The sequence below is a fragment of the Microcaecilia unicolor genome, chromosome 4 (assembly GCF_901765095.1).
Source record: "Microcaecilia unicolor chromosome 4, aMicUni1.1, whole genome shotgun sequence".
Taxonomy (NCBI): domain Eukaryota; kingdom Metazoa; phylum Chordata; class Amphibia; order Gymnophiona; family Siphonopidae; genus Microcaecilia; species Microcaecilia unicolor.
Genome location: NC_044034.1, coordinates 118,921,406 through 118,948,880, shown reverse-complemented (window position 1 = coordinate 118,948,880; position 27,475 = coordinate 118,921,406). Strand labels below are relative to the sequence as shown.

Sequence of the window (27,475 nt, the reverse complement as noted above, 5' to 3'; positions counted from 1 at the left end):
TATCTACTTACTTCTTTTAACATAGGTTAGCTATGAAGTGTGTAACTGCACCATAGTAGTTGGTGGTATAGCTTCAGGGCCACTTTAACCACCTATGGTGCCCTGGGCAAACTTTTATGAATGTCCCCCCTGGTTTCAGTGGTGCAACTTCCTTAGTCCCCTGCCAGCTATGCTGCTTTCCACTGAAGCAAATGGAACATAAAAGCATAGAACCGCTGTCTTAAGTCACACTGTTGATGGCTCTGTTGGTTCTGCACCTTAAAAACAGGAAGCCTGTATCAGAAGGAGCAGGATCGGCAGAGCCTTCAGCCGTGTAGCCTAGACAGCAGCTTCATAACTTTATAACTTACTTATATGCTGCTAACCAGTGGCGTTCTGTGGTTGCCTGACACCCAGGGCGGATCGCTGCTCCCCCCTTCCCCCCCGGGTGCAGGGCAACACGGCAAGGCACCCCCCACCCCACACAGTCCCCACTTGCCAACCAGGTTCCAGCTCCGTCCACCCCAGCGTGGCGCCTCGCATCTGCAGCGCTGCTGTAAAAAGAAGAAAATCACCTCGTCGGCCCTTCCCTCACTGTGTCCCGCCCTCTGACATAACTTCCTATTTCCTCGAGGGCGGGACACAGTGAGGGAAGGGCCGACGACAAGGTGATTTTTCTTCTTCTTACAGCAGCGCTGCAGATGCAAGGCGCCACACTGAGGTGGACGGAGCTGGAACCTGGTTGGCAGGTGGGGACTGCGTCAGTGGGGGGGGAGGCGGCGCCACGCTGGGGGTGGACGGATCTGGAACCTGGTTGGCAGGTGGGGACTGCATCGGGGGGGAGGCGGTTCCATGCCAAGGGGTGGTGTGGATGGACTGAGCGGAGCATCCCCCCCCCCACCCGTTGACACCCGGGGCGGACCGCCCCCACCGCCCCGCTCTTGCTACGCCACTGCTGCTAACATCAAAGGTTCAAAGTAGTTTACAATAAGAAGAAAAAAAAATCAAGACAATCATTTGAGAAAAACAATTAAAAACAAATAACCAAAACCTCATTCTTGATTAAGATGAAACTATTTAAAAAGCAACTTTTTCAACATTTTCCTAAAAAGTGTATCCAGAATTATTGATAAAGCATACTCGTGCTAAATTTTGGGTGTTTGATCAGCAAGAAGTCTATCACAAATCATAAATTTCTTAAAACCCTTGACTGAAGGGAAAGTAAAAGGAGCGTAGATAACTGTCTTACTTCTAGAAACTAAAAATTTGAAAATGAGACAGTGGATGTACTTTATACTGCTTTTATGTTTTTGTTTTTGTTTTTTAAATCAGTGGGGTTGGTGGGGGAGGGTGAGGAGGAGGAGGAAGGTGCTGCAGCAGAAGGGAGGGGGAGGGAAGATGCTGCACCAGAATGCAGAGATGCCATGTGTGGCCCATCTTAGAGAGACTGAAAGCCAATGAGTGAATTTTTTCTCCTAGTGTATTTGGGGTATAAATTTGGCACAGTTGTAAAGGGACCCAGGCTTGAGCAAGGGCTGCTGGCTATTTATTTTGAGAAGTAATACCTTCACATGAGCCTAAAAATTGATTTTCTATATCGTGGCATGTTACATATTTTAAACTCTATTTCAAACACTTGCCAATACTAAATCACACACACATCTTTAGAAACAATTCAGCTATATTTAGAGACCCTCGAGAAGTGTTTTTTTTTTTAAATAATATTTTTCTTATAAGAAAACCACCTCAATACCCATAAGATCCTGCAAAATGTTCTAAAATTGGATCTGCTAGTATAACAAACTAAAATTATATTAATGTTTTTGATGTAATCTCAGTAAGGCCAATACACAATCCCTCCACTGAAACACTATGCACAAGCTTGTGCAAAAACACACTGAGAACCTTACCATACCATAACAGCTTTAGCTCCAGAACTTAAAGAGCAACAACCTTATCCATGAAAAGGTAGAACTGTAAATGCTACACCAGGCCCTAAAACTCCAGTAGACCACCTAGTGAGAAAACAGAAGAAATGGAATTGCTACATATCTCGAAACAAAAACTAGCAAAATATTGCACACAGACCCTCAAATATGAAATGAGAGACTACCCATTAGTAATAAAGCATAAACATAAAACTGAGCTTACATATACATTACATTGTATTTGTTCCTCTACTGGACTAGGCGAACGTCTTACGGTATTATGTAAGCCACATTGAGCCTGCAAATAGGTGGGAAAATGTGGGATACAAATGCAATAAATAAATAAATAGAAACTGAATTGCAAGATATCTGACGTGTATTTCCAAAAACTGTCATTCCAATTAATACAAAATTCAAAATAAAATATATTTTGTACCTTTCCACAATTTTTTTTCCTTTGGTCCCAGTGTCTGTTTTTCTGTTTCTTCTGTCTTTCAAGGTCTCTTGTCCATCTGACATTTCTTCTCTCTTCATGTCCACTGTCTTTTTTTCTGCACCTCTATTTGTCCTGTCCAGCATTTCCCTTATGTGTCTCTGTCCCACACTCATGTTCAGTGTCTGCCCTCTTGGTGTCATCATCCTCCCCTTTTTTCCCCGAGGGCAAGCAGGACAATGGTATCCTTATATCTGGGTGATGTGATGTCATCTCAACGGAGCCTGATGTGGGACGCTACCTAGCGCTTTGTAACTTTTGGAGGCTTTTGGCAGCGGCCCCCATTGCGCATACGCAAGTTTTCTCTCCTGACGTGAGCATGGGACCCCAAGTCTTTTTTTTTTTTTTTCTGCGGCGCAGTGAGGTCTCATTTTGTCTCAGTGCTTCTCTCTCCGTTTTTTTGTGCTTCCCAAGCGGGGCACTTTTAGGCTATGTTGCCTACTTCATAAAAATTTCCTTCCTTCTCTCCCTTTAATGTTAGTATTTTTATAGCATTTTTAAGTTTTCTTTATTTTTCGCGGCTCTAGAGCCCCTCTTAGGCCGGAACACCAAGCTCAATTTGAGGTAAGCTCCTTTTTGGCCTCACCATTGAGCCTTTTGATTTAGCTGCAGTACTTTTTTTACATGCCCCAGAAAACCCCCAGTGGCTTCAAGAGATGCATCCAATGTAATCGTGTGATATCTTGCACTGATCCACACAATTAGTGTGTGGGGTGCTTGGGGCCTGACCTTAGCCATTTAACTGTGTTCTTTGCTTACAAATGCAGAAAAAAAAACAAAGAAGGAGCATCTCGCCTGCCAGAGGGAACTATTTGGATCCTCCAAGTCCTGTCCATTGGCATTGGAAGCATCGATCCTGATGGCTGCCAGGGCTTTGTCCAATACAGGGGATGCACTGGCATCGAGAAGTCTCCACCTTCCTCAACATCGGACACTTGTAGCAGGTCTCGAGACCAATCTTATTGGACCTGACATCAAGGACACAAGTGAATTCGACGACGTCCTCGTCAGCACCAAGGAACACCAATGTCGAGCATCGGTCAAAGGTCAAGAAGCATCAGTCCCCTTTGACACATGGTGCTAGGAGCTCTGGGGCATCGACATCTTCGGCACCCGAGAAGCGTTGACATCGAGAGTACTGTTATCCCTCTATAATTCTGGTGCTGTCACCGCAGCGCCTGTGCAACCAGACCTTGCTTCTGATACAGCACAGACAATTCAGCAGACTGTTTCCACATCAGCACCGGCCTCAGTCAATACTGAAACCGGTCCTTAGTGACCAGTTCTGGGCCATGCTGAGGGAGGAGTTTGCAGGATTGTTACAGCTTCAAGTGCTCAGGCATCAAGGATGCTTGCGCAAGGATGCTGACCTTGAGGACCATGACACCCCTGTGGAGCGATCTCTGACCCCATGCCTCGAGAGGCATCGGCGTTGGTACCTCCCTGTGCATGACACTGCTTGACATCGGAGGAGGAAGCTCCCTCAAGGTTGAGACAAGCAAGCATCTTTGCGCCTGGCCCCGCGGTCTGGACACCTCCAGCCAGCCGAGATAGGGGCAGTCTCATCAAAACCTTTTTGCTGAGTCTAACATGGACCAATCATGGGAGTCTGAGGAGGAGCTAAACGACTTCTCTGAGGAGGGGTCTTGTAGCATACCCTCAGATCCCTCTCTGTCTGATGAGAGAAGCAAGTCTCCACCTGAGCTAATTTTTTACCCATTTTGTTAAGGGAATGGTGGAGGCTATTCCTTTTAAGTTGGAAATGGAGGACCAACCTGGGGCTGAGTTATTTCAGGTCCTAGAGTTTGATTCTCCACCCAGATAAGCTGTGACTGTTCTGCTACACAAGATTTTCTGGAATGCACAGATGAAGAACTGGGAGACCTCTTTCTGTGCAGGCACCAAAGAAGATGAATTCCATGTACAGTGGGGGAAATAAGTATTTGATCCCTTGCTGATTTGGTAAGTTTGCCCACTGACAAAGACATGAGCAGCCCATAATTGAAGGGTAGGTTATTGGTAACAGTGAGAGATAGCACATCACAAATTAAATCCGGAAAATCACATTGTGGAAAGTATATGAATTTATTTGCATTCTGCAGAGGGAAATAAGTATTTGATCCCCCACCAACCAGTAAGAGATCTGGCCCCTACAGACCAGGTAGATGCTCCAAATCAACTCGTTACCTGCATGACAGACAGCTGTCGGCAATGGTCACCTGTATGAAAGACACCTGTCCACAGACTCAGTGAATCAGTCAGACTCTAACCTCTACAAAATGGCCAAGAGCAAGGAGCTGTCTAAGGATGTCAGGGACAAGATCATACACCTGCACAAGGCTGGAATGGGCTACAAAACCATCAGTAAGACGCTGGGCGAGAAGGAGACAACTGTTGGTGCCATAGTAAGAAAATGGAAGAAGTACAAAATGACTGTCAATCGACAAAGATCTGGGGCTCCACGCAAAATCTCACCTCGTGGGGTATCCTTGATCATGAGGAAGGTTAGAAATCAGCCTACAACTACAAGGGGGGAACTTGTCAATGATCTCAAGGCAGCTGGGACCACTGTCACCACGAAAACCATTGGTAACACATTACGACATAACGGATTGCAATCCTGCAGTGCCCGCAAGGTCCCCCTGCTCCGGAAGGCACATGTGACGGCCCGTCTGAAGTTTGCCAGTGAACACCTGGATGATGCCGAGAGTGATTGGGAGAAGGTGCTGTGGTCAGATGAGACAAAAATTGAGCTCTTTGGCATGAACTCAACTCGCCGTGTTTGGAGGAAGAGAAATGCTGCCTATGACCCAAAGAACACCGTCCCCACTGTCAAGCATGGAGGTGGAAATGTTATGTTTTGGGGGTGTTTCTCTGCTAAGGGCACAGGACTACTTCACCGCATCAATGGGAGAATGGATGGGGCCATGTACCGTACAATTCTGAGTGACAACCTCCTTCCCTCCGCCAGGGCCTTAAAAATGGGTCGTGGCTGGGTCTTCCAGCACGACAATGACCCAAAACATACAGCCAAGGCAACAAAGGAGTGGCTCAGGAAGAAGCACATTAGGGTCATGGAGTGGCCTAGCCAGTCACCAGACCTTAATTCCATTGAAAACTTATGGAGGGAGCTGAAGCTGCGAGTTGCCAAGCGACAGCCCAGAACTCTTAATGATTTAGAGATGATCTGCAAAGAGGAGTGGACCAAAATTCCTCCTGACATGTGTGCAAACCTCATCATCAACTACAGAAGACGTCTGACCGCTGTGCTTGCCAACAAGGGTTTTGCCACCAAGTATTAGGTCTTGTTTGCCAGAGGGATTAAATACTTATTTCCCTCTGCAGAATGCAAATAAATTCATATACTTTCCACAATGTGATTTTCCGGATTTAATTTGTGATGTGCTATCTCTCACTGTTACCAATAACCTACCCTTCAATTATGGGCTGCTCATGTCTTTGTCAGTGGGCAAACTTACAAAATCAGCAAGGGATCAAATACTTATTTCCCCCACTGTATCAGATCCAGAAATCTGGATTTGAGGAGGCCCAGTTGCCACACCACTCTTTGGTGGTAGAATCCGCTCTCAAAAGAACTAGGAGTTCCAGGTCTTATTCCTTGGCTTCCCCAGGCAGAGAGGCTTGGACCCTAGATTCCTTTGGGAGAAAGGTTTATCAGGCCTTGATGCTAGTCTCCCGCATCTAGGACTACCAGCTCTACACGAGCAGTTACTTGCTGTCTTTGGTTCAGTGTACTTGACTTTGTAGACACTCTCCCACATGAGCAGGCTGCTGAGCTTCGCCAGCTGATCAAGGAGGAATGTTGAAAATATTTGGCCAGGGGCGCATACAACACTTTTGACATTGCGTCCAGACTGTCCACTTTTTTTAAGTATAGGGATGCACAGACTCATGGCTGCATGTATCTGATCTTGAACCATAAGTTCAGGAGAGACTAACGGATGTACGTTGCAGGGGAGACTATCTTTTTGGGGTCAAAGTGGAAGAAGCTGCTAACCTCATCAAAAAGCACACTGATACCACCAAGTCCCTTTCTCAGCGGCCGCCTCCTGCATTTTCCTCTACTAAGAGATTTTATGGCAGGCCTCAAAGAAACACCTATTACTCTCAAACATGTAGGTTTACTACTTCTGCCTGTCCCCAGCAGCAGCCCCAGACCCAACGCCCTTGGGCCCACCAGCCATGTCCACAGAAGTCAGCCTGCTCCCCAGCCAAAAGCAGGGGATGAGCTTTTGACTGGCTCCAGGGGAGCATAGTGCAGTCATAGTATCTATTCCAGTTGACGTACCAGTAGGGGGGAGGCTGAATTTTTACCAAGAAAGGTGACCTCTTATAACTTCTGAACGGTAGGTTCTACAAATAGTCCTAGCGGGTTATGCTCTCAGTTGGTAACAAGCACCTCCAAATTGCCCATCACCAGTGTCTCTTCTCCTATTGCAGAGGTCCTTGCAAAGGAACACTCTGCTCTTCTACAGGCCCACACAGTTGAGCCCTTTCCACCACAATGTCTTGGGATCTCTGAATAGTGTCCTCACCCAGCTGAAGAAAGCTCCTTTTGAGCCACTAGACTGTCAGCTGAAGTATCTGACCTGGAGTCAAGCTGCTAACCATGTCTTTTCATGTTCTTCGTTCTGGCTCCCTGTCTTTTTTGTATAGTTTTCTCTCTTCTATCAGCTGCCATGCTCCCTGCGTTCAGGTAATCAGCAACTCCTTGATTCCTCTTTGAATCTGATTCATTCTATCACATGCCGCTTTACTTGCATTAGTGTTCTGGTCCCTTCCTTATGGAACTTGTTACCTGTATACCTTCGTTCTGAACTGTATTTTTTTTAGATTTAAACCCCCTTCTGAAAGCTGCTTATTTCCATTGCGCTTTTCCTTCTGCTTGGAGTACTTGGCCTTGCAGTTCTCACCATTGTTTTGTCTGTTGCACTTCCTCCTTCCCTTTCATATCTCTTAATAGGTAATTTGCTCATGTTTCTCTTTCCTTATAACTCTTTGTTAGCGGAGGAGTAGTCTAGTGGTTAGTGCAGTGGACTTTGATCCCAGGGAACTGAGTTCAATTCCCACTGCAGCTCCTTGTGACTCTGGGCAAGTCACTTAACCCTCCATTGCCCCTGGTACAAATAAGTACCTGAATATACTATGTAAACCGCTTTGAATGTAGTTGCAAAAACCACAGAAAGATGGTATATCAAGTCCCATTTCCCCTTTGTAACCTAGCCTCCTTATATATTTTTCTGACCTTATATATATATATATCAATCAATCAATATATATATATATATATATATATATATATATATATATATATATATATTTATTTATTTATTTATTTATTTATTTTTTGTTCTTTGTAAACCGCTTAGATGTTTTTACTATTTGTGGTATATTAAATAATGATAAAATGTGACGGTCATGTTTTTGGTGGCGGTCTCTTCAGAATGCAGAAGATTTGCAGGCCCTCTTATTTATGTTTCTTTTACACATGACCTTTTTCATATCCAGTGAAAAGGTCTGAGTAAAAAATTGTGATTGCTTTATGAATTTAACTTTAAGCAGAGTTGGATTTGTTGTATAGTGCATTTAGTACAACGTATCCATTTACGCACGTCAGTGTGGATTACTCAATGATATATAGTGATTTTATTTTCCATTACCAATATTTTTATCTAGTTCTATTTTCTTTAATTTTATTGTACCTTTTTCTTATCTGACAAACTGATCTATTTTCCAATGAAGTATGTGTCAGGATAATCACAAATGTATAGTCCCCTTCCTTTTTATCTGTATGTGCACTGATGTTTTAAAATATCTGACATTTTGAATCTGAAGAAGTAAGGACATAAATTCCTTTGCTTTACATCTTCCAGTTGCTTGTCAGACGCTTCTGTCGCTTCCTGTGGATTTCAATTTAGAAAAAATATTAGGTAAGTAGAGAGCATTAAAATTGTATTTAAATTATATAGTTCTAGGGTTTGCTGTCCAGTTTGGAAAGGTGCATAAGGCTAAGTATCTGGAACTCATGGATTCTACTCTGTTGACTGGGTCAGTGTAATTTCTGTCATAGGCTGCTTTGGAGAAATTTTGCATCTCAGTGTAGTGTATTTGCATAAGATTACATTTAAAACATTTTCCTCATGACTGAGAATTAATATGCAACTTGTGAATATGAATGTGATTGTTGATATTAAGTGACTGAGTGAAATTGATTAAGGAAATTGCCATTGTTTTTACTCATTATCTTTAGGTGACCATTTTAAAGCAGATGAGAGTGCTGATCAGTCTCAAGAAAACTTAAGTACCTCATCTCTTAGGAGAAAGCTATTCTTGGATGGAAATGGATCTGGGTGCTCATCTCCTTATCGAGAAGGCTTGTATGATGCTCCTGCGGTATCACTTGGAGTTCTCTGTTCAATAGACTTGTCGCCAGTTCGTTGTAGAAGCCCCATGGAAACACCTAATTCGGTAAAAGCCATTCCCCTGTGTATGGGTGTACAGCATGTATCTATTAGAAAGATAGGAATGTGGAAATAATTTTGAATGTACTTTTTGTTTTACTGGTTTTGTCAGTAAATAGTGTCATATGAGTCCAGCTGAAAAATAAGCGGTTGCACGTAAGTTGCTAATGCAGTGTGGATGTGACTTGAGTTGCAAACTGGTTACAAAAGCAACTTGATGTTTTTCTCCAACATGACCAATTTGATGCATACTATGCTACCCAGAGATAGGAACAAGATACATACCTTTTATTCCCACAGGCAATAGGATATAACACTTCTAGCCAATGAAATATCATCTACAGTCCTCCAGCTTAAAAAGAGAATCTGGACAGAGATCTGATCATGATATTCAAAAGCTGAGAGTGAAAGAGGTGCTCTTGCTAGGAGATTTCAACCTGCCAGGTATGGATTGGAATGTTTCATCAGCAGAACTAGAAAGAAGTAGAGAGATGCAGAGATGCCTTTTAAGGTGCTCTACTCAAATGTTGATGAAACCTACAAGGGAAAGAGTGACTCTGGATCTAGTGCTCACAAATGGAGAAATTGTGTCTGGGTGAATGCCCACTTGGGCGGCAGTAGTGTTCATCATAAGGTGTGGTTTGATATGAGAACTAAATCAGAGTGCAGGCACACAGTACAAGTTACTGGATTTCAAACATGCTGACTTCAGTAAAATGGAAAAGTACCCGATGAAATAGCAGGGGAATAGAAAGTGGACCAAGCTGAAAGGATCTAAAAAAAAACGGCAAAGAGCCTTTATGTAAGGAAAGTAAATAAAATCAAGAGGAAATGGAAACTAATATGGTTTTGTGACTGGATTTTGTACCTCTTTTTTTTTTTTTTCAAAGTGATTGAAAAAAGATTCACAATCATTCACAAAATTCAAATGAAAATGTGTAGAACATTAAAAAAAAGAATGAAGAAAAAGCTTAAGGATAGCAAAAACACGGGCCGAAGAAAATGTGAAGTGGCATGACTTCATTCAGGTATGTCAGAGAAAGGAGGAAAGCTACAAAGGGAATTGCAAAACTAAAAAAAGACTTCTATGCAAATAGTGACAAGGAAAAACAGAAATGTTAAATACTTTGTCTTCACAGAAGAAAGTCCTGGAGAAGGACTACAGTTGGCTGACAAAGGTATATATGAGAATGGAATAGATACAACACAATTCACCTGAAAAACTAAGTGGACAAAGCCATGGAACCGAATGAGAGACATTCCAGAATACTGAGGGAGCTCAGAGAGGTTCTGTCAAGTCCTCATAAAGATTTGTTTAATAGATGGATACAGGAAAGATTTCACGGGTTGGAAAATGGCAAATGTAGTTCCTCTTCATAAAAGTGGTAACAGAAAAAGGGGTGAGAGATTTCAGCTGGTAAGCCTTAACTTAGTGGCTGGAAAAGTAATGGAGATGCTGGTGAAGGATAGTGAACTTCTAGAATTTAATGGGTTGCAAGATCCAAGGCAGTATGATTTAACAAAAGGAAGATTGTGCCAAGCAAATTTTACTTTGTGTGACCAGGTAACTAGATTGAGCACGTGCACTGGATTTAGTCTACTTGGATTTCAGCACAGTCTTTGATACAGTTCCTCATAGGAAGCTCATAAATTGCGTAGCTTGTTGTGTTGTCCCAAGGTAGTGGATTAGAAATTTGGTTGACAGAGGGTGGTAAATGAAATCCACAGAAGAAAAGAAGGTGAGTAATAGAATGCCTCAGGGTTTAGTCTTGAGACTAATTCTGTTTAATAGCTTTGTGAGCGTTACTGCCAAAGGTTAGAAGGGAAACATTTGCCTTTTTGTGGATGACATGAAGATTTGCAACAGAGTGGACAATATGAGAAGTAATCTACAAAAATTTGAAGCTTGGAAAAATGCTTGGCAATTAATCTTTTAATGTAAAGAAATGCAATGTGATGCATTTTGGGCATAGAAATCCAAAGCAAGCAATATGCGATAGGAGGAAAGAGGCTAATATGTGTGGACCATGAGAAGGGACCTTAAGACGGTAGTATCTGAGGATGTCAAGGTGGCCAAAGTCAGAAGGATGCTAGACTGCACAGAGAGAAGCATAACCAGCAGAAGGGAGGAGGCATCTCTTAACATCTCACTCTTCATTGGTAAAACATTTATACATCCCTTTGGTTTGGACTGGTCTAAAAGGATAAGAAAGGTGAAATTATTCTTACCTGTTAATTTCCTTTTCTTGAGTACTGCTAGACCAGTCCGACCCTTTCCCAGGAAGACACTAGCCCTAAAATTTCCATTTGAACATTGCCTAGTGTGTACCTCCCACTGTGTTTATACTATCAAATTCTTGCTTTCTTACTTCATGTTCTGGTTCACTTCTTTACTTTCAGGCTTTAGCGTTAGAATACTGAAATGTTCAAGCTGCCCCACTTCCTGTAGCAATGATGTCATGGGAATATTCAAATTTCTCTGCTCCCCATCTTCTGCTGTGGGGACACAACCTATTGGTTCAGACTGGAAAGGAACTTAACAGGTCAGAATAATTTCATCTGAATCCCTGCAAGGTTTAAAATCGTGGAAAGTACCTAATACTTAGCTATTCCCACTATGCTATCCAGTCAAAAATCAGAATGTTTCTTTTTTACTGTCTTTTATTTTACCAAACTTAGTGACTGGTAAAATAATAATAATTAAAAAAAATATTTTATTTACCTGTGCTTTCCCCCTCTCCCAAATTAAAGGGTATAAAATTAGAGAGAGAAAATAAAATTGGATGTCCGAAAGGAAAACTATATATTAAGATTTAATGTTCCAACTGACAAACAGGTAAAATAATGTCATCTTGGTGAAGTTGTTTCATTTTTCCTCGTTCTTGGTGACAAGGGTTTCGGTCTTACTCAAGGCTACCTCAGATTGTATGGGTGCATGTATTTTTGGAGGGGGAATGAGTAAAAAAGGAGGAAAGTACTTTACTTAAAAGGATTATAGACCTTTACATAATCTTTCAAAATCTTCTCCCATTGTTTTCTTTCCTGTCCTATTTCTATTATAATTGGTGTTCGTTTTTTTGCCCGATTTGTTTTAATTACTATTGTACATCGCCTTGATATCTTATTGAGGAAAGATAATTCATCAAATAAATGTAAACCTAAGCTACAGGAAAAGATTGAATAAACCATTAGACCTATATTTACAAGATGAGAACCAGAGAGGAAAGGGAGAGAGAGAAGAGATGCTAGACTTGTTCTTTGAAATCAAATCCTTCACTTCAGTTGGCAAGAAGTGTCTGTGTAAAGAGGCTGTTTTGAAATTGCTTGTGAAATAGAAGTATGCAGTGAGCACTCATCAGTGTGATTTAAGCAACATGCCATGATAGAATTTGACTATTGGAGACCCTCCAATTGAAATGTATCACTGCCTGCAAGTTGTTTATGGTGATGACTGTGTTGATGTGAGAACTGTGTATCGGGAGCCCCAAAAATACAAAGATTTTGGACTGGGAAGGGCTGATCTGTGTGATAAAAAATGGAAGTGACCTGTGACAGCAATGGATGAGTTGAGAAAGGTTGACAAACTCATAAAGGACAATTGCTGGATCACTCAAAGCGTTACATTGCAACCCTGAAAATTTTGAAAGAATGATTACATTTATCTGGCTTCTAGAAGAGAGTCTACATATAAACAGTTTTCAGTCTGAAGTGAGGAAAGCTCTAGTCCCTTTGTTCCTGTTTTTGTGTAAAATCTGCTTCAACACCTTCTACATCTCTGAATTTGCTCAGAAGTCTAACTTCAGTCCAGTGCAGCAGGAGGCTATCGCCATCACATAGCAGGTAAAACCATCTCTGTGTATCATTTAGTTCACTTTATATATGGTTTACTTTAATTGGATCCCTCCATCAGACCATCTGTTCTGTATTGGTCCTCAGTGTGGTGCTAACCCACTGAATGAAAGCTCCTATTGAGACACTTGACTCCTGATCTGAAGTACCTGACCTGGATGGTTTTGTTGCTGTCGCTTCAGCACACAAGACCACATTATGCAAAGTTTATTCATAATATGAACATGCATCTTAGTTCCTGCCTAAGGTAATGGCAGATTTCCACCTTGACCAGTCCTCATCCTTGTACAATTATTTGTAGGATACATGTTCACATAAGTGAGTGGGCCTTGTACAGTTTGGGTTGCAAGAGAGACTTGGTATACTAAAGCTTTCAGAGTCCATACAACTACTTGTTTCTTTTGATCCCAATAAACCTGGTTCTGTTTTTTCTAAGCATCCATGCCCTTGTTATATCGATAAGTCCACTAAATCGGCACCTTCAAAACATTCAAGATAGGGCTCAAATATGACACATACATAATGTCCTCAGTGGGAAAAACAGCATAAAAACAAAAGTGGGAAATAGATCAGACACTCTAAAAAGAGGCCAAAGAACATTCACTATACAGTCTGTCTTCAAAGGGCTATTTTATTGGTGACTCTTAGAGATGACTCATTCAAGTGGGGACATTTTTTGACTTATAGATTGCTTTTTTTTTTTTTTGCGCCCAAGCAGGCCTGACTCTGGAAACACATGTTGAGGGTCCATTTTGTTGTTTTCAGGCTTTCTTAAAACAAGCAAACAAAACTAGCAATAATAAACCATAGAAAAAGATGAAAAGAGCCCTTTGCCATAAAATAGATACTGTTTTTGCACATTGGCCTTGTCTATTTATATTTCTTCCTCCTTAAGCAGCAAATTTCCCACTTGTGAGAACTTTGATCCTGCTTGTCCTTGGAGAAAGTAAATTTGCATACCTGTAACTCTCGTGAGAGCTTTGATCCTGTTTGTCCTTGGAGAAAGTAAATTTGCATACCTGTAGCTTTCTCTGAAGGCATTAGGATTATTCCAGGCCTTACCCATGCTATCCTGCCTTCCCAAAGAGTTCACCTCTTCTTATACCTATGTAAGGGAACTAAAGTGATACTACACAACAGTACTGACCTAGGAACTCCCACACATGTGCAATAGAGCGCTCTGGGAAGTACTTTAGTGTGCACTGTTTTGCCCTTAAGTCCATCAGGTGTCATCACCCACTTCTGAGGACTGATACCCTGCTGCTTTCAAGAGGATACCTGCTGCATTTCAACTTTGTTTTATCAGTAAAGTCTTGAATAATTTTCAGTTAGTAAAACTGTGGCAATGGAGGAAAACTGACTTCTTTCCATATTTATTTATTTGTTACATTTATATCCCACATTTCCCCACCTATTTGCAGGCTCAGTGTGGCTTACAAGTAACCGTAAAGGCATTTGCCGTTACGGTTGATAACAAGATTGTGTTGTGGTCGGATGAGGTAGATGTGATTCAAGCGTTATTGGGTTGAGGGGAATGATGTTAGTAAGTCGTCCAGTATAATCCTTGATTATGTTGTGTTGCTGGGTGTGGGGAAGTTATGTTGGTTCGGAGGGATAGGCTTTTTTGAAGAGGTGAGTTTTTAATGATTTCCTGAAGTTTTGGTGGTCATGTATTATTCTCACGGCATGCAGGAGTCCATTCCATAGTTGTGCGCTCATGTAGGAGAAGCTAGATGCAAATGTTGTTTTGTATTTTAGCCCTTTGCAGTTGGGGTAATGTAGGTTTAGGTATGATCACGCTGATCTGGATCTATTTCTAGTTGGTAGATTTATGAAGTCTGTTATGTATCCTGGGACTACGCCGTAGATGATTTTATGGACCAAAGTGCAGATTTTGAAGAAGATCCGTTCTTTGATTGGGAGCCAGTGCAGCTTTTCTCGGAGGGGTTTAGCACTTTCGAATCGTGTTTTACCATATATCAATCTGGCTGCTGTGCTTTGGGCAGTTTGGAGTTTTTTTGTGAGTTGTTCTTTGCATCCCGCATAGATTCCGTTGCAGTCACCTGCATGGCTTAGGACCATTGATTGTATTAATTTGCGAAAGGTTTCCCTCGGGAAGAAAGGTTTTAGTCGTTTGAGTGTCCACATTGAGTACAACATTTTCTTTATTACGGTTTTTACTTGGCTCTTGAGGGTGAGATTGCGGTCGATTGTGACTCAGAGTATTTTTAAGCTGTCTGAGATCAGGAGTGTGTCCTGGAGTGTTTAAGGTTGCGGGTTTGTAAGTGTTATGTTGCGATGAGAGGATAAGGCAGTGTGTTTTTTCAGTGTTCAGTTTCAATTAGAATGAGTTTGCCCAAGAGTCCATGATGTTCAGGCCATCATTGATTTCATTGGTTATTTCACTTAGGGCATGTCTGAAGGGAATGTAGATTGTAACATCATCTGCATAGATGAATGGGTTAAGGCCTCGGTTGGATAAGGATTTTGCCAGTGGGATCATCATCATGTTGAAGAGTATTGGTGATAGTGATGATCCTTGAGGTACTCCACAGGCTGCTTTCCACAGTGGTGATGTGTTTGAATTTGATTTTACTTAATTATGTCCTGGTGGTTAGAAAGCCTTTGATCCATTTAAGTACATTTCCAACAATCCCGAAGTGATCAAGGAGTCTTAGTAGTATGTTATGGTTTACCATATCAATTGCGCTCGACATGTCAAATTGAAGGAGGAGTAAGCTTTTACCTGTGGCTATTTCCTGCTTGAATTTGGCCAGAAGAGTGACTAGGACAGTTTCGGTACTATGGTGGGAACGGAATCCTGATTGTGACTCATGTAGTATTGAATACTTGTCCAGGTATTCCGTAAGCTGTTTGATCACCAGGCTTTTCATCAATTTTACTATTAGAGGGATAGACGCAACTGGGCGGTAGTTGGTGAGGTCGTTAGTTTTTTTTTCTTAGTGTCTTTTGGTATTGGAGTAAGTAGGATGTTACCATGTTCCTCGGGGAAGAAACTATGTTGTAGCGTGAAGTTTAGGTGGGATGTGAGGTCTTCAATGAATCGGCTGGGGGCAGATTTAAGTAGATGACTGGGACATATGTCCAGTTTGCAGTGGGTGTTGGCGAATCTGTGGATCGCTTGTGTGACTGATTTAGTGGTGAGTAGATTGAATGTATGCCAGATACAGTCAGCTGGGTATCCGCCCGGGATTAGGTCTAAGTCCTCGAGGAAGTTTTCAATGTCATTGTTGTGAAGAGGAAGGGTGCTGCGTAATTTTATTATTTTGTCCTTGAAGTAGGTAGCCAGTTTGTCTGCAGATGGGATGTCAGTGTTGGATGTAGTGACAGGAGTGATGTCTAGTAACTTATTTGCGAGTTGAAAGTTTTTTAAGGTCTTTATCTGGTCCTAGTTTATTCTTGGTTTGTCTAATTGCATATTTGTATTTTTTGTGTATTTGTTTCCAAGCATTGAGTGTATGTTCGTCTTTTGTTTTTTTCCATGCATCTAACCTGATGTTTTACAAGTATGGAATTGGTTATCTGACTCAGTGAATTCTTGCTGTTACTGCTTTGGTACATGGTACATGCAGGAGTGACATTAGCCCTAGGAATGCTAACATATAGGCAATTTTAAATCTAAATTTATGTTAAAATGCTTTAATAGGGGATTCTCATAATTTCTTTGTCAGTTTAAATTTTCTGTGCCCTCTTGATTTCTGATGCCTAAGAAGTTGCATGCAGTTTTCATACTACTTATGAGTGATTCATTTCTTGTATTCTTGAATTAAAGGGCTTTATAAAATAAGATACATTTTCATGGACATATAATGAGAGAAGCCACTTGACTAAAAATCTAAATTGTTTTATTAACTATCTTGTAAAACTAAACTTGTAGGCCTGCAGTGTCTCATTTAACAATAAAGTTAATTTTGCTTATCTTTCTATTCTATTGAAGGGTCAATTTTCATCAAGTCCTATTCAGGGAGGTAGACGAGCACACAGCTTGGGCAGCATAACCAGTCCTATGTTTCTAAGAAAATCACCTCCCAGTATTGCTTCACCTACGTGCTCCCCTATATCTGTTCTGAGAAGAGATACACCGGTATCAGGTATATTATAAATTGCAGTAGTAATTTTTTTTTTCAGAAATCTATTTTTAAAGTATAGAATTATTTTTTTCATAAAAGATCTTGATCTGAAATGAAAGTTTATTAACTTAAGGTGAATTCATTCATTTTGTAGCAAACGGGGCCAAGAAGAATTCACGCATTTTGTAGCAAACGGGGCAAAGAAGAACAGCTCAAATATTTTAAGAGTAGAGGCAAACTTTGAGGGATCTATATAATGCTCAGGGCTGCTTTTACCAATGTTCTTTCCTTTGTATAAGTGGGACCATTTTTTTGTGAGCTTTGGGAAATGTGCATTTCTGATGTCATGCATTTTAGTATCTGTTTCTCTGTTTATGCAAGGTCTGACTTTGAGGGTCCATTTCAGTCTTATCAACTATTGCTAACCTGTGGTCCTTTCTTTCATATTTGTTGAGGGTCTTGCTATGTTTTGTGCATTTGACCAAGGTGTGGTATTCTGCTAGCCTATGGTTTATGTGTAGAGATCTGTAGCAGTCCTGTTTTCTCACTAAGCTAAAAGAGAAATGGAGAAAGTGGAACTTGAGGAGGGAAGCTGCTGTGGGTGTGATGGTGGGGGGTATTTCATGTCAGGGGGAGGAGAAGCCAGCCCTTATAATTGGGAAATTCTGCACAAGAAAATTACAAATAGTGTGCAGAATTCTACCCGTAGTATTTGAAAATTCTGCATAATTCCCCCAGGAGTAAATGATGACTTTTTATGGATAAGGTTGTTACTCTTTGAGTGCGGAGAGTTAGTGCTGTTATGGTACAGTAAGCTTCTGAGTGTGTTTTTGCACTAATTTTTGCATAGTGTTTTGCAGTGGAGGGATTGTGTGTTGGTCATATTGAGATGGCATCAAAACATTAGTTTGCAATAATAGGATTTTAGAACATGTTGCAGGATCTGATGTGTGCTAAGGTGGTCATCTATAGCAGACTTGTTTGATCAGGTTTAAATTATGAAACACTGAGACGTATTTTCAACATAAGTACATAAGTATTGCCACACTGGGACAGACCAAAGGTCCATCAAGCCCAGCATCCTGTTTCCAACAGTGGCCAATCCAGGTGAAAAATACCTGGCAAAATCCCAGCACTTAGACTTACAAAGTTATATTGTATCCTATGGAAGTTTGTAAGTCTAAGTGCTTTGAAAATGAGTCCCACTGCCTCTTAAGGGAGTTTTCTGGAAACAGTTCCACTGTAGTTAGATATATACGCAGTTTAGTATTGGTAAATGGCTTGAAATGAGTTTAAAATGTGTAGCATGCCATGATAGTCAACAGCCTTTCCTCAGGCCTTAGTCCCTTTACAACTATGCCAAACTTATACCCAGAATGCATCACGAGAAAAACCTCACTCATACCCAGAATGCATCACGAGAAAAACCTCACTCATTAGCTTTTTATCTCACTCTGTGGAGATGGGCCACCTTTGGCATCTCTGCACTCTGGTTCAACATACTCCTTCCCTCCCCTGGTCCAGCAGCTCCCCTATCACCCCACCCCCTCCCCTGCCAGCCTTGCTACTTCTTGCTTCCAGCAAAAAAAAAAACAAAAAACCCTAACATAGAAGACAGTAGATAAAGACCTGCATAGTCTACCTAGTCTGCCCAAAATATGCATACTTAATCTTGAGCTTGTCCTTGCCATTTTCACGACTGACTGTAGAAGTCTGCCCAGCAATGGCTTAAATTTTGGCTACTTGGGTTGCCTTCAAAGCCTGCTCCAGCCCAACCAGATCTATTTAGCCATAATTAGGACACAGACCTTAGAAATCTACCTATCACTTCCTAACTACTGGATTTGCTGCTTAAGCATGGCTAAGTTGTTTTGATTCCATTCTCTTTCCATATGGGAATCCTTTGTGCTTATCTCATGCATTCTTGAATTCCGTTACTGTTTCGACTCCACCACCAGGAGGGGCTTTCCAGGCATCTACCACCCTCTCCATGAAAAAGTATTTCCTAACGTTACGCTTAAGTTGATACCCTTGCAGCCTCAATTCATGTCCTCTAGTTCTTCTGCATAATCTTTCTCTGGAAAAGATTTCTTTGCCTATTAATACCGTTCAAATATTTAAATGTCTGTTTCATATCTCCCCTATGAGGAAGCCGTGATGTGTTCGAAGTTACTTTGAAATTGATCAATTTAAACTTTTAGTACAGGAACTTTTAGTCTCCCAATTAGACTACTGTAATCTCATATATCTGGGTTGCAATAAGGGTCTTATTAGAAGGATACAAACTATACATTTGATTTTTGGTTTAACCAAATTTGATAACATTTCCCTCGGCTTTATGTAGAGGAGTGTGGTAGCCGTGTTAGTCCACTCTTAAGGTTATCAATAGAAATCAAACAAAATAAAATATGAAAAAGAAAATAAGATGATACCTTTTTTTATTGGACATGAACTTTATACATTTCTTGATTAGCTTTCAAAGGTTGCCCTTCTTCGTCAGATCGGAAATAAGCAAATGTGCTAGCTGACAGTGTATATAAGTGAAAACATTCAAGCATTACTATGACAGTCTGACAGGGTGGGAGGATGGGGGTGGGTAGGAGGTATGCATGGGGACATCAAAGCATATCATTGATATTCTAACAGGATGGGTGTGGATAGGTGAGGGGGTGGGGTGATCAACAGAGAAATACAGCTTTATGGTTTATAATGGACTAGGAACCCCAGATCCTTGTTAAGTCCTTTCTGTTGGGTGTTAAAATATTCAATCATTCTGACCTCAAAGGTCTTATGTTCTTGTATGGTTTTAAAGTTACCTTTCAGGATTCTTACTGTGAAGTCACTGGTACAGTGTCCTGGTCCTGTAAAATGCTGACCAACGGGTGGGAGCCCTACTGGCACCAGTATTCATGTGATGTCTATGTAAATTGAATCTGGTCTTAAGCATCTGGCCTGTTTCTCCAATATAGCATCCTTCGTTACATTTTTTACACTTAATGATATATACCACATTGGAAGATGAGCAAGTGAAAGATTCCTTTATGTTGAATATCTTTCCTTTGTGGATGACTGTGGGGTCCTGTGAAATATTTTGGCATAGTTTGCAACTGGATAAATTACAGGGAAGTGTGCCCTCCTGTTCCTTTTCAGTCTGTGATGGAAGTTTACTTCTGATTAGCTTGTGTTTTAAGTTGGGTGGCTGTCGGAAGGCCAGTACTGGTGGGGATGGGAATATCTCTCTCAGTAATTCATCCTCCTGGAGTACAGGTTGTAGATCTCTTATGATTTTCCTCAGTTTTTCCAGCTCTGGATTGTATGTCACTACAAGGGGGATTCTGTCTGTGGATTTTTTCTCCTTGTACTGTAGCAGATTCTCCCTGGGTGTTTTGAGGGAGGCGGTAATATTCTTGGAGATTATTTTTGGGGTTGTAGCCTTTCTGTTTGAAGGATGCAGTTAGGCTTTTAAGGTGTCTGTCTCTGTCCCCTGGGTCAGAGCAAATACGGTGGTATCTTGTGGCTTGGCTGTAAATGATGGATCTTTTTGTATCTGAAGGATGGAAGCTGGAGTTGTGGAGGCCCCCCCACCCCGCCGCTGAGTTCGCCGCTGCCGCTCCCCCTCCGAGTTCGTCGCCACCCACCTTCCACCCGGTCGGGCCCTCGCTCCGCTACTGAAACAGCGAGGGCACGCAGCACACAGCTCTACTGCTGAGCTGCCGTGGCCTTCCTTCTTCTTTGCCTGTGTCCCGCCCTCGTGTGACGTAACGTCGTCGAGGGCGGGACAGGCAAAGAAGAAGGAAGGCCGACGGCAGCTCAGCAGAGCTGTGTGCTGCGTGCCCTCGCTGTTTCAATAGCAGAGCGAGTGCGCGACCAGGTGGAAGGTGGGTGGCGGCGGCGACTCCGGTGGGGGGAGCGTTAGCGACGGCGGTGTCCCTCGCAAATGCGCAGTAGAGACCCTCTCTGTTCCGCCCCCGTCATCACGTATTGACGTGGGGGCGGGGCAGAGAGGGTCTCTACTGCGCATTTGCGAGTGAGTACGACACTCGCCATTTATATATATTGATTGAGGCAATAATACATCTAAATGGTCTGATACTGTCCATATGGTAAGGAAGCGAGGGTAGTACCACAAAATTATTCAGATGGTAGTGATTTTGAGCCACTACCTGGATATGATATGCATTTAAGTTAGGTTAATGCAGGTGTTTAATTCTCTCACTGCTGCTGCTGAAAACTGGCTGTGTAGTTTATATGTCTAAGCAGCAATATTCAACCATTAAAGGTCTAAATTAAATGTCCTGATGGACCATACAAATAGCAATTATAACTTGAAATGACTTATATGGGAATTCCAAGTTAAATGTGTATATTCAGCAGTGCTGCTTAAACAGATAGCACAGCTGCTGAATATTGCCTCAATATTGCTGATCTAGAGAAATAATAGTATGTCCTGGAGGGATAGGGGGAATATATTCTTCTTCTCACTCAAATAGAAATAGGTAGGGGTCCCACTAACATCAACAGCCTTGGTGGTCACAGAATAATTTTAGACCTTTATTATTTTTTTATGGGAATATGTATTGCGTTTATTCCCACTGTTACCATATTCTTTCCTGACTGAAATTTTTGTCATCTGAATAAAACATTTTCCCCACTACAATCCTAATATTAAAATCTATCCCAGATGTATTCAACATCTGTAGCACCTCTGTTGCTTTGCCTCAATTTAAATATTATCCAACTAGTAAAAGAGGCCCGTTTCCAACAGAAAGGAAACGGGCGCTAGCAAGGTTCCAGGGCCCTCTCCCTCCCTCCATCCTCCGAGTTCCAGGCCCCCTCCACTCCGAGTTCCATGCCCCCTACCTGCCTTTCTCCCTCTCTGTCCTCTGAGTTCCAGACACCCCTCCCGTTTGAGTTCCAGGACCCTCCCATCCCCTCCCCCTCTCGTCTCAGGACCCCCCTTTCTTGTCTCAGGAACCCCCTCCCCCCCTCGTCCCGTGCCGTCCGAGTTCCACAACCCCACGGCTCCCTCCCTCTCTCTCTGTGGCCTCCGAGTGCAAGCAGGATGTGTGTGGGTGCCCCAGCCCTTGGTAAGTGCCAGCTGTTGTTTAAAATGTTTTACCTCCTGCTCCGCCGGCAACAGTGAAGTCCAGCACACACGGACGCAGATTCACACTGCCTTTGCTTTCGCTTCTCTTTCAGCTGTTCCTCTGGTCCTGCTCTTCCACAAACAGGAAATGAGGGCGGGACCAGAGGAACAGCTGAAAGAGAAGCAAAGGCAGTGTGAAGGGGCATCCGTGCGTGCTGGACTTCACTGTTGCCGGCAGAGCAGGAAGTAAAACGTCTTAATCAGCTGGCACTTACCAAGGGCTGGGGCACCCGCACACGTCCTCCTTGCACTCGGAACCCACAGAGAGAGAGGGAGGGAGGCGCTGGGCGGCGGAAATCGGAGGAGAAGGGGGGGCGTGGAACTCAGACGGGAGTGGGGCTGTCGGACTGGAGTGGGCCCGTGGAAGGAGGGAGGGGGTCATGAAACTCGGGGGGAGGGGGGGCAATTGTTTACTCACCTCTGGTGGCTGCTGCTGGGTTCCCTTCCCTCTCACTTCCCATTGGTCCGCCCTGTGACGTCATCCCCAGGGCGGACCAGTGGGAACTGTGTTACGAACTCAGGCAGCCAGACGGAGCTGCAAATTATTATATAGGATAAGGGATTTGTGTGTGTGAGCAATTAAAACATTTGAACGGGAAACAATATTATGCGTGAACCTAATCATCCAGGGAGAAAGCACTACCTCACATTTGAACCTTCAAGGATTAAAGCTGTATCCCTCACAGATAAATCAGACAGATTCATATCACAAATAGCTTTGGCCAGAAATCTCAGATATAGGCAAAAAAGGGGGACGTTTATTAACCTCGGCTGATGTTCATGCTCTATTCCCAGTCCGATGAAAAATTTTCAGTAGCTCCCAATTTTCTTGTGTGCCCCTTTAAAAGTACATTTATTTATTTAAAACATTTATTGACTTTGCTATCCACAGTTCTAGGTGGTGAACAGTAACACTCATAATAAATTTCATAATAACAAACAACTCAGAAAAGAAACATAAAATCAACAAAAATAACTAACACCATAAAACATTAAAACAGCTTGTAAAATATTGGTCTCATCCAGGCTTCTTCTGATGAGGTCGGGTCCTGTGAACAACACAGGGTTTAAGAAAACAATCAGCTATTTTGTCAGAGGCAAATGAAAGAAGAATCTACCTCATTTCCTGAGTGTATCTTTGACAGTTTGAATGATAGCCGCAACCATTGCTGCCAGATACCTATGGCTGTGGGCTCTGGTGTATGTGTATGCCTAGTCGGCACACATCCTGCATAGGAGATACCCTATTTAGGGGAGTGGGAGAGGAGCATTTACTAACAGCATGCACTAATCAAATGTTAGTAAATGATCTTTATTAGTGAAAAGGTTTAAATGGTCGATATCATTTAAGGTTCACTCTACCATCTTACAAGTTGTTTTTGCTCTAGCATCGAAACTTGTATCAAACTCTAGACAAACAGATACAATTCAGTATAGAAGAAGCTTCTTATTTAGGAAAAAAAAAAAGCTACCTCCCCTTTTGTCAGACAATAGGCCTCACCATAGAGAGAGAGAATTTGAAAAGGATGCCCCTCTTCTGCCCAAGCAGCTCTCCTCATTTTTACTCAACCAACTAGATCCTGCCACCATTTAAGGTGGCACATCTTATATTTATAAATATTCAAAATTTGAAAGAATCACTCCTTTCTTTTTAAAATTACATTGGCTTTCAGTACAAGTACAGATCATTTTTAAGTGATGTATTTTGATTTGTCTTATTAGTCATGAATATTGTCATTTTTCCATCCAAGAAATATAAGGCTCTGAGAAGATCTTCATTGCTGTACTTTCCAGATCCAAGAAATATCAAATATAAGATGATTTTTTTTTCTAGTCTATTTTCTTATCAATCAGTTTATTGGTGAAATTCTTTACCAACCAATCTTAGAAAAATATCAAAGTATAGTCAGTTCAGAATCATTAAAAAACCTAGCTCTTAGGAAATTTGCCAATAATTCATGAATTAGAAATGTTTATTTGTGATACTGCATAAATTCCTAGGTATACCTAGCTTCTTTACCTGTTAACCCCACAGAGCTCTTACTTGGGATAATGCAGGATATAATACAATGGATATTTATATTTTTCAAGCCCACACCCTACCGTACCTCTTGAGGTTATCTAGAATGGCAGAAAATAACTGATTCTTGAGTGCTCAGGATAATCAAATCCAGAAAGATGCTGACACACAGTGTGTGGATAATGATGAGGAAAAAGCAAATGTGCTAAACAATACTTCTGTCTGTGCTCAGAGTTAACGCGTCTCGCCAGTGTAGTTACAAAGAAGTGCCATAGAGGGAGTAGAGAACATATAAGTACATAAGTATTGCCATACTGGGAAAGACCAAAGGTCCATCAAGCCATTCTGTTTCCAACAGTGGCCAATCCAGGTCACAAATACCTGGCAAGATCTCAAAAAAGAACAAAACATTCTATACTGCTTATCTCAGAAATAATGGATTTTCCCAAGTCCATGTAATAATGGTCTATGGACTTTTCCTTTAGGAAGCCGTCCAAACATTTTTAAAACTCTGCTAAGCTAACCGCCTTTACCACATTCTCTGGCAACGAATTACATGAGAAGTGATCTACGAAAATTAGAAGAATAGTCTAAGATCAGGCAGTTCAAATTTAATGAAGTGCAGAGTGATACATTTGGGCCTAGAAATCCAAAGGAGATGTATGAGAGAGGGAGTGCTAGGCACAGTTCAAGAGAGAGACCTTGGGGTGATAGTGTCTGAGGATCTCAAATCTGTGAAGCAATGTGCTAAGGCAGTGGCTGTAGCCAGAAGAATGCTAGGCTGCCTAGAGAAGAGGTATAACCAGCAAAAGAGAGAAGGTGTTGATGTCCCTGTACAAGTTGTTGGTGAGGCCCCACTTGGAGTATTATGTTCCATTTTGGAGGCTGTATTTCACTAAGGACATAAAGAGAACTGAAGTGGTCAGAGAAAAGCAATAAAAATGGAATGAGATTTACACCAAAAGATGTATGAAAAGAGATTTGATGAACTGAATATGCATATCCTGCAGGAAAGGGGTGGTATGATAGACATTGAAATATTTGAAAGGTATTAATATACAAACAAATCTTTTCCTAGTTGATAGAATATTGCGGAGCTGGGAGTCATTTTTGATGAAGGGGATTTCATGTCAAAACCATCCTTGCAGAAGCCTCCCTGTACAGTGGAACCTTAACAACTTCTTTTCATATCTTATTGTGCTGTCTTCTAAGTGAATGGAACAGTCCTTATCAAGCATGTCACCTGGAGTGTGCTTTTTCTAGTCTAGTGAAATTCAAGCTTTAGTTACCCATGAACCTTATACTTAATTTTCATCATAATGAAGTAGTTTTTCTGACATCTCGGGTTCTCACCTGAGATAGTCACTACTTTCCATGTCAATGAGGAAATTGTTCTTCCTGTGTTCTGTCCAATATAAGATAAGAACTCATCTGAGAAGAGATGGCTGAGGGGGTGGGGGGGGGGGGGATATGATTGAGGTCTATAACATCCTGAGTGGTGTAGAACAGGTAGAAGTGAGTCGATTTTTCATTTTCAAAAAGTACAAAGACCAGGGGACACTCAATGAAATTCCATGGAAATACTTTTAAAACAAATAGAAGGAAATATTTTTTTCACTCAAAGAATAGTTAAGCTCTGGAACTCGCTGCTGGAGGATGTGGTAACAGCGGTTAGCGTATCTGGATTTAAAAAAGACTTGGACAGATTGCTGGAGGAAAAGTCCATAGTCTCTTTTATTGAGATGGACTTGAGGGAAGCTACTGCTTGTCCCGGGATTGGTAGCATGGAATATAGCTACTAATTGAGTTTCTGCCAGGTACTTGTGACTTGGATTGTCCACTGTTGGAAGCAGAATACTCAGCTAGATGGAACATTGGCCTGACCAAGTATGGCTATTCTTATATTCTTATAAGCTGTGCTGGGCAGTTTCTTTGTGGTGTTGCATGATTCTAGACAATGGACAATTCAGAATGAGAACAACTTAGCAGTCACTCACTTGTGTGTTTGACTCAGTCCTGCTTGTCTCAACTGACAAAGCATTGTCACTCACCTGTAACATGTTTTTAGACAGCAGAATTGATCAGGCACACAATCCTCCCACCCCCAAAGACTTGCCGTCCATTTCACCAGTGTAATATCACCCACTCATGTTATAAGTAACAAACTGTAGAAAACACCATTTACAGGTAAGCAAAAATCCTTTCTATTCGTTTACTATATCAGGAGTACAACTTTTATGCTTGCATTAGGAAATTGCATAGCATCTCAACTTATCACATTGGTCTATTTGTTTACTGCCAAACTGCATGAAAGACACATCAGCCTATAAGGCAATTTGTGGCACTATCATATATGCCAAAAAATACTGATTGGACTTAGTTTTATATCTCAAATTGTTTGACTTTGGGCAAGCAAGTCCCGACAGGTTTTTAAAATAAACTAGTGTAGTTAAATCTGAAGATTTACGCTTTCATGCGTACTTGATAGTTTATGGAATGCATGTGTGGGGTTGGGTTGCTAGGAAAGACTGTCGATGGTTAATCCATAGTACAAAACATCTGTTTTTATAGAGGGAAGATCTGATATGATATTAGTTATCTCACTGAATTTACAAGTGTTATTGGTAGCATAACAAAGATTATTCATTTCTAGCATATGTTAAATTGAATAGATGTTGTTTTTTTTTTGTGTTGTTTTTTTTAGGAGAAAAGATTATCACTTTTCATTCTCCCGATGTTCATTCTTCATCCAGTTCAAGTTCAAATGCTATTAATCCGTATGCAGGAAGCCCATGTTTAGATGGTTGTTCACCAGTCAAAAGCTTTTTTCCCATAAGATCTGAGACTTGCATGGGGACTTGCATGGGGACTGCACAATATCAGACTTCCCTTTTTCAGATACCATTTCCACTGGAGCATCATGAAGAAGAAAATAAGACTCCTCCAGAAGCACTGCTACCTCAACTGAGCACTGCAGTCCATTTGCAGAAGATAACCACTATATGTCGTGGACATTTAGTTATGGAAACCCTGTCTGCTTTTCCAGAACAATCAAATAGTGAAAGATCTGCATCACTACCTAACCTTGAAGAATTGAAAGATAATAACACAATAGATATGGTTGACCCTGTAGAAATAGAAAGTGAAGTTATTTGGGCCAAAGAAGGTGAAGGCAATGGCAATAGCAATATACCAATGTGCAGCTTCATGACTGGAGCTATTTTCAGTATTGAAAGTTCTCAGATGTGCATGTCACCTCTGGCAGAGAGTAGTGCAATTCCCTGTGATAGTAGTAGCATTCAGGTAAGATGATTTTCTATTAATGTTTTTTAAAGATTTATAACTTGCTCAATCCATTTTGAATGTTATTTTTGTATCCTTTTTGTTCTTTGCCTTGGTCTATTTACTAAGTAATTTAATTGAATTACTTATTTTATTATACTGATGTTAGTTTGCTGTACCATGGAATCATACTCTTATTAATCTG

General features: G+C 41.5%; 1 protein-coding gene across 5 annotated transcripts in view; it reads left to right on the top strand.

Annotated features, from left to right (window-relative positions):
• Positions 1-27,475, top strand: part of BORA (BORA aurora kinase A activator) — a 163,642-nt gene that overhangs the window by 100,289 nt on the left and 35,878 nt on the right. For all 5 annotated transcript variants that reach the window (XM_030200569.1, XM_030200571.1, XM_030200568.1 and 2 more), the window contains 4 exons: positions 8,295-8,351; positions 8,672-8,889; positions 16,690-16,843; positions 26,693-27,291. In XM_030200569.1, coding sequence (XP_030056429.1) covers positions 8,295-8,351; positions 8,672-8,889; positions 16,690-16,843; positions 26,693-27,291 — 1,028 coding nt within the window. The remainder of the gene's footprint in view (positions 1-8,294; positions 8,352-8,671; positions 8,890-16,689; positions 16,844-26,692; positions 27,292-27,475) is intronic.